The sequence below is a fragment of the Urocitellus parryii genome, unplaced genomic scaffold, assembly GCF_045843805.1.
Source record: "Urocitellus parryii isolate mUroPar1 unplaced genomic scaffold, mUroPar1.hap1 Scaffold_152, whole genome shotgun sequence".
NCBI classification, from domain to species: Eukaryota; Metazoa; Chordata; class Mammalia; order Rodentia; family Sciuridae; genus Urocitellus; species Urocitellus parryii.
The window spans coordinates 158,241-165,327 of record NW_027552075.1 but is presented as its reverse complement, the minus strand read 5'-3'; the positions used below and the strand labels follow the sequence as shown (position 1 = coordinate 165,327).

Here is a 7,087-nt window from a genome sequence, read left to right as displayed (position 1 = left end):
ACACACATCACAGGGCCAATCAGAGGCAGAGGCAGGGCTAGTCTTTCCCAAGTTGCCACCCTTTCTAAGACTTTCAATATAAAAATAATAATAATAATAATACACACACTTAGATAAGAGAGACTAGATGAAACTCAAAAGAGAATTTTATTAGTCTGTATGTTATAAATACCTAAGAAACTATTTTCTTTACACTGTTATTGCCATATACCTTTTATCTTGTGTACAATTTCACATAACTATAGTTTGTGTTTCTCAGCTCTACGCCCTCTAGAACTACCATGTTGTGGCCCAGCTTTTTTTCTGACCCACACAAGTCAGAAGTTGCTGATCTTCTGCAGCAGGGTCTGGCGCCGCTCCTTGGGGCTAATGTTCTCAGCAATGGATGATAAGAAGTGCTGTTCATTTACCTTTTGGAGCAAGGAGCTAACAGAGGGGTTGGTCTTGCTCAGTGTTTCATAACAGGTGAGGATTTCCAAGGCTAACACGTAGAGTGGTTCACAGACCTCTTGGTGCAGCATGGCCATGATGTGTAGAACATGACAGAACACCTGGGTATAAACAAACAGGCTTTCCTGGGTCAGGTCCTGGTCTTGTCCTTGAGCCCAAGGACCAACCGACTGTATCAACCTAACTGAGTCCAGAAGGTTGGTCAGACTGCTACAGAGGAGTTTGACCACATGGCTCCAGCCATCTATAGGAAGCCAGTTACGACAGCTCTGGCTGCAGAGAAACTGGAAAGCTCTCAGGAAGAGCACAGAGAGTTGGAGCTCTTGGGCAAAGGGCTTCAGGTTGAGCAGGGGAACAAACTGAATATATTCCAGGCTGTAAGGGACATGTAAGAGCTGTTTCTCCAATAGTCTCCTGGTCAACTGGTAAAGGTACTGCCAATCCTTGGGGCTGCACCAAGGCATGATCTGCACTAAGGCCACCAGAAAGCCCTTGCTGAACAATCTGACCTCCTCAGGATTGCCCACGTCCACCACCAGAAGAGAGAGCATCTGCTCAGAGACACTGCTGGAAATGTAGCAGCATTCCATCCAAGCAAGAAGCCCTGTGCCAGGCCCATACCCTGGGTGGGCCTGGGAGGTCCACTCAGCCTCAGAAAGCTTACAGATCTCAAAAAGTGTGGCTGGCACCTCACACTTGAAGTGGCCCTCAAAGAAGTTTTTCAGTCTCAGGCTTATAGTCCAGTCTAGCTGTTCCATCTTCCTGTGGAGCCAGGACAGGGACTTGATCCAGGTATCTGGGGAGAGGGTCTCAGCATTGGCTAATACAATTTCACAGAGGAGGTCTAGGATATGGATTACCAGATCCTTCCCATCCAAAGAGAGGCACCGTTTCTCTTGGGGGAATTGCCAATATTTGCTGAAGCTATCTAGAAGCTGGCACAAGCTGAAGATGAGGGGGAATGGGGAACAGGTCTGGAGCCAATATTCCTCTAAGCCCATATTTGCTTCTAGGGTTTGGATGAAGATCTTCAGACTGAGGTCCACCTCTTCAACATCCAGCATCAGGAAAGGCAGGACAAATGCCTTCAGTACCTCATCTGGCTCAAGAAGAGCAGCAACTGGAATCCCCTGGGGCTTCACAGGACTCATCAGGCAGCTCAGGAGCTCCAAAAATTGCTTTTCTTCCTTGGGTGTAGAGAACTTTGTCCAGACAGTTTCTTTGAGGCAGGATACCAAAAAAGTGGTGGGTGAATTAGGACCTTGCTCTTCTGTGAACCTAAGGGCAGGGAAGGCAGTGAGAATCTGTGCTAGGAACCTGTGGGTGCCAAGGTTGATCACAGCCATGCTGCACATCTTTTTCACTGTGACTTCTGGGTACAATATTACCAGGCGGGCCACAGAGGCAACAGCTTTAGCCAAGCCCTGTTCAGAGGCACTCTGTGTGAGCTGGTTAAATGTTGTATTTAGGTCTTCCTGAAAACCTTCCAAATAAGCCGACAACCTTTCAGAGAGGCCTTTTCGCCCCCAGCAATGCAGGACACCTGAGAGGACTTTATTTTTGTCTGGTAGAGAGAGGTCTGCATAGCATTCCAGGATCAAGATGATCACCTGTTTGATCTGAGACTGGGGGATGACTCTCTCGGTCATGCTAACTTCCATTACTGTTTCCAACAGCCTTAAAACTAAGTCTGGCTCTTGGAAGAGAGCCCTGTTGTTTACCAGGCAGGCTACCCACTCATCTGAGAAGGCCCACTTCTTCTCAGAAGCAAAAATATAGCACATTTCCATGTGTCGGTCCATCTTCTGCTCAATAATGGCCATGGCAATAGAGGCAGTAATGTCCTCGTCCTTCAACCCTTTTTTGTTCAGTACCTTGCTGGTTTTCCTCAGGAAATCCTTGACGCACTCTGCCAGCTCAGAGACTACCTGCCTCTCCTCCTTAGACAAGCTAGTGGTACCCAGGTAGAGCTTCAAATTCTGGCTGAAGGAAGTCAGACTTTCACATAGCCGGAAGCTATCGTAATTTGTCCCCTGGCTGCTGTTGAGCATGACCTGTAGCTCCTCTCCCCACTCCTGCAGCAGACTGTGCATAAACTCAAACCCCACAAAACTGGTTTCGCTGGGGAGTTTGGCCAGTGAGGTCAGGCTAACGTCCCGCTCGGCCTCCCTTACTTTCTCTGCCAGAGCCTGTTGGTGATATGGATTCTGAGTGTCTGAATTCCACACAGAGATCACTGTGGCCAGTTTGTCCAGATACATGACTGCAGACACTTCCTGGGGGTCATCTTCCATCAGTGCAAACACAGTCAGCATGTCAGCTAAGTTGGCTAATGCATAACACTTCATCCCAAGGGACAGGATTCTGTCTTGAATTTGCTTCAGTCCATTAAGTAACATGGCCAATAGGGGCATGGTCGGACACACATCTGGGTCCGACTTAAACCTCTTTGGAGGATGAGAGAACTCATCTGAAGAAGGTAAGTACTTATGGGCCATTGTCCTAAATTGGGAGAGGAGGGGGTCCTGCTTATTGTCCTTGTGTTTCATCAATTCCCACCAGACATCAAGGAAGAAGGACACATCCCTGGAAGAAGTATCAATAGTCATGTGCTCCAAAAAGCGCTCTAGTTCTGTGCGACAGATGGTGGTGGGCAGGGCCATCAGAAGTTGGATGAAGAGTCCAGAAGCTTCTAAGGACTTGAGCAGCTCAAAAAGGACTGTGTGATTAATAGTAGGAATCATGTTGCCCACTGAGAAGAACACATCTTCCTGCCACCGAATTTCAGTGTCAGAAGGGCTAACAGGACAGGGCTGAAGGACCTTGGCCCAGATGATGATCAGAGCTTTCTTCTTCCAGGCAAAAGGCTGAGAATGTGCTGAGGCAGAAGAGATTTCCCTCAAGGCCTCCACAATGGGTTGTCCAACATGTTCCCAGTCAGACTTTGTCATTTCTGCCAATGCTTTGGGGCGAAAGAGCTGCTCAGCCAGCAAGAAGCCCCCATGCAGGATAGTCATTTCTTCGCAGATATTCAAGGGTCCTGCACAGAAGGACGAAAAATAAGAATGTAAAGTTTTCAAAATAGTAAGCAGAGTTGAGAGAGGCAGCACTTATTAGGCTGGCTGTCATTATCAAGGTTAGAAGGGATAAGGACTTTCAGTGACCTTGGTGGAAGAAGAGGAAAAAGGGATGGTTGTAAAAGCCACTGCAGCCATTAGGGCTTAGTTGAGGAATAAAAAAATGACTTCCAAGCTGCCTACACTGGGAACTGTAAGGATGATGGATACTATAGCAAATAAGGAATAGAGAATGAGAACAGATTTAGAGGGAAGACAAGGTCAGACTTGGTTACTTGGAGTCTAACATGGAACATAAAGGAAGAGAAGTCTTCCAGCAATGGCAATGCAAGGTTGAAGCTCAAGGTGAGTCCGGAAGGTATCTGCCCAGAAGGGCTAACAAAAACCAAAGTAAATGAGATCCCTCAGGAAGAGCATGAAAAGGAAAAGTTGGACCACTGAGGCCAGACCCTCCCACAAAAGGCAGGCCTACAGATTTGGGGAGAAGGGTATAGATAAGAGACAGCAGTGAACTACAGAGGCCACAAAATGTTTATTATAGGTCGTGACAACTTCTCAGTGATGATTCAGACTAAGAAGGCCACAAAGCTTCTGGCACAGAAACAATCAGACAAGCCCAACCTTTCCTCTTTTTTTTCTCACAGCCTTGCCAATAGGTTTCAAACATTCTCCTCCCTTTTAGAGAAACAGTTCAGCCGGAAGCTTTTTCCAGTCAGAGGACAAGTTACTCATGGTCCTAAGAACTTCTGTGGCAGAAACTGGTGGGTAGATGGAAGGGTCAAATACTAGTTTGGACATTCAAATTCGATGTGGCCTAAGAGTTAACTTCTTTGATCTTCCCCTGTACAATACAGTCTTCATGATATAACTGAAGATCAAATGAAAATGTACAAGTTGAGTCCTGGGCATTGGGTTGGTGCTATTTTCTCCTGATCCCATCTCTGAAGGATGGGAGAAGGTATGGGTTAAATAAAATACAGTAAAAATCAGGCTATTGGGAGCCTGAATAACATGCCATAAATGTTGGTCTCCCTTGGCCGGGTGCAGTAATCCCAGTGGCTCAGGAGGCTGAGGCAGGAGGACTGCAAGTTCAAAACCAGCCTCAGCAAAAATGAGGCATAAGCAACTCAGTGAGACTCTCTCTCTAAATAAAATACAAAATACGGCTGCGGATGTGGCTTTGTGTCAAGTGCCCCTGAGTTATACCCCCCCAAAAAATGTTGGGTCTCCCCAAAACCCTTCTGTTGTTGGTAGGACCAGAATCTTATCTCCATTCTTTGCCTTCCCCAACTCAAAAACATGAAAGAACACCAGACACAGTGGCACACACCTGTAATCCCAGAGACTCTGGAGGCTGAGGCAGGAAGATTGAAAGTTCAAGATCAGCCTCAGCAACTTAGTGAGACCTTGTCTCAAAATAGAGAAGATGGGGTGTGTTTCAGTGGTTAAGAAACCCTGGTTTAATCCCCAGTACAAAAAAAAAAAAAAAAAAAAAGGAAGAATATAGGTCTTTATTGTGTTTTCTTTGGTCTAAAAACTAAATCAGAGTGCAAACACAGCTCACTGGTGTTCTCAACTCCTCTTCCCTTTCCCAGGCCCCAGAGATGCTATTCTTTCCCGAGTCTCTCATGCTCCCGGTAGCACATCTTCCCCATTTTCACAGTCTAGGAGTCAGCATTAAAAATACTGACTCTAGGGCTGGGGTTGTGGCTCAGAGGTGGAACGCTCACCTAGCACATGCGAGGCCCTGGGTTCGATTCTCAGCACAACATAAAAATAAAGATAATGTGTCCAACCAAAAAATAAATATAAAAAAAAAATACTGACTCTAGGGGCTGGGGTTGTAGCTCAGTGGTAGAGCACTTGCCTAGCATGTGTCAGGCACTGGGTTTGATTCTCAGTACCACATATAAATAAAGGTCCATTAACAACTAAAAATACAATTTAAAAAATACTGATTCCAGAAAACTAAAAGCTATCTTGCCCTACCAACAATTTAGGGAAGCACAAAAGCCAAGGATCAGCACTCCTATGCAACTCACTTGTGAAGTCAATCTATTCCGGCTCCTAGTGGGGAGTCAGACTTCTAAAGGTGTCTTGAGAGTTACTGTCCTTCTTTCTGGCTCAGGTTGCTCCTTCAGAACCCCAAAATACATTCCCTCATAACTGTAAATTGAATTTTACTGCACTATCATTACAGTTGAGCAGATGCTTGGGCCCCAACACCTGCCTTCCAGACACTAACTCTTGGGAGCAGTTAATAGCTGGGAAAACTCCAAGTACTTTATTACTAACAGGTGACTGGTACTTGTGAATGTCCACTTCTTATGTTTACTAAGTGTTTGTTTACTCTGGCAGGCACTGTGCTTGCTAGTGGTACATGTGTAAGATCTTTAAATCTTCAAAACATCCTTTTGAGGATTACTGTTCCTATTTTAGAGATGGGATCATTGAGACTCAGGCAAAATTTGCTCAGGATGTCACAACCACAGTAGTGGGGCTGAGACAGAAATCACCACAGTTGCACTGCTCCAAACTCTTCCCGCTGCCATTCCACCACTGAAAAGCTGGCTGAGGACAGGGTCCACATTTCTCCACAGCTATGACTGGCACATATTGGGGGTACCTCACATTCCGCCCCTCTCCCGCAAAATACCCTCTTTATCTTCTTAAGAATATAACCGGCGGGGTGGGGAGGTTTGGCAAGGAGCCAAATGATATCTATCTGCTCTGCAAACTCACCACTTTTTCCAGGCCTTGTCTATGAAGACTATCAATTGCTCGCAGGTTCAAAAAGTGCCACCTCAGCGGATGTAACCCCTCCCCACAACTGTTAGCGCTGCTGTGCACAAAGCACGGTACCCAACACTATATACACGTGGTTGCAACGAAAACTCCCCCAAACTCTAGGAAGACAGAGTCTTCATCCCCGCTTTAACGAAGAGGAGACCCGGGGTGGGGACATTTGCTTAAGAACTTAGTCCACGTTCAGTAAATCAGACTATAAGAACACCCATGATTCCCGGGGCCAGGTCACCGGCATTTTCCAAAGCACGTGCACTAACCCCGTCTGTTTTCAGGGGATCCAGCTTCACAGCCGCTCGGGTTTTTCCCATGATAAGAGGGCCAGAACAGAAAAGAGGAGGGCCGCGGAGCCCCAGCTATAGCTCGGCCTCCCGACCCCAGGTCTCCAAGGACACCTCCTGGCCCTCAAACCCTTCCCCAGCCTGAGGTTTTCTTGGTCCGGGCCCGCGCGGGAGTGCGCGGTGGGAAGAGTGTGCAAGGACACCCCTCCCTAGGGGAGCATTGCGGGGCGCCGCCGGGGCTGACCGGGACAGGGGAGCCGGGAACCCACCTAAGTCCATGGCGGCGACACCGGTGGCAGCAAGGGCCGCCCCTCCCCCTCCGAAGGAGCGAGTTCCGCGCCGACGCGACGGCACAATGGGCGGAGCCACAGGCCCCGCCCACGGCCCCAGTTCCACTCCTGCGCCGACCGCCTGCTGTTCCCCGCGCAAGCGCGCTCCTCACCAACCAGCTGGCGGCGCGGAGGCTGTCAAGCG

General features: G+C 47.9%; 1 protein-coding gene across 1 annotated transcript; it reads right to left on the bottom strand.

Moving 5' to 3' along the window:
* Positions 1–128: 128 nt before the first annotated feature.
* Positions 129–6,964, bottom strand: LOC113182801 (gem-associated protein 4). Its single transcript, XM_026388873.2, has 2 exons — positions 6,883–6,964; positions 129–3,490 (listed from the first exon to the last, which is right to left on the bottom strand). The coding sequence occupies exons 1-2, from the start codon at positions 6,890–6,892 to the stop codon at positions 318–320; spliced, it is 3,183 nt and encodes a 1,060-aa protein (XP_026244658.2). The 5' UTR covers positions 6,893–6,964; the 3' UTR covers positions 129–317.
* Between the last annotated feature and the right edge of the window lie 123 nt (positions 6,965–7,087).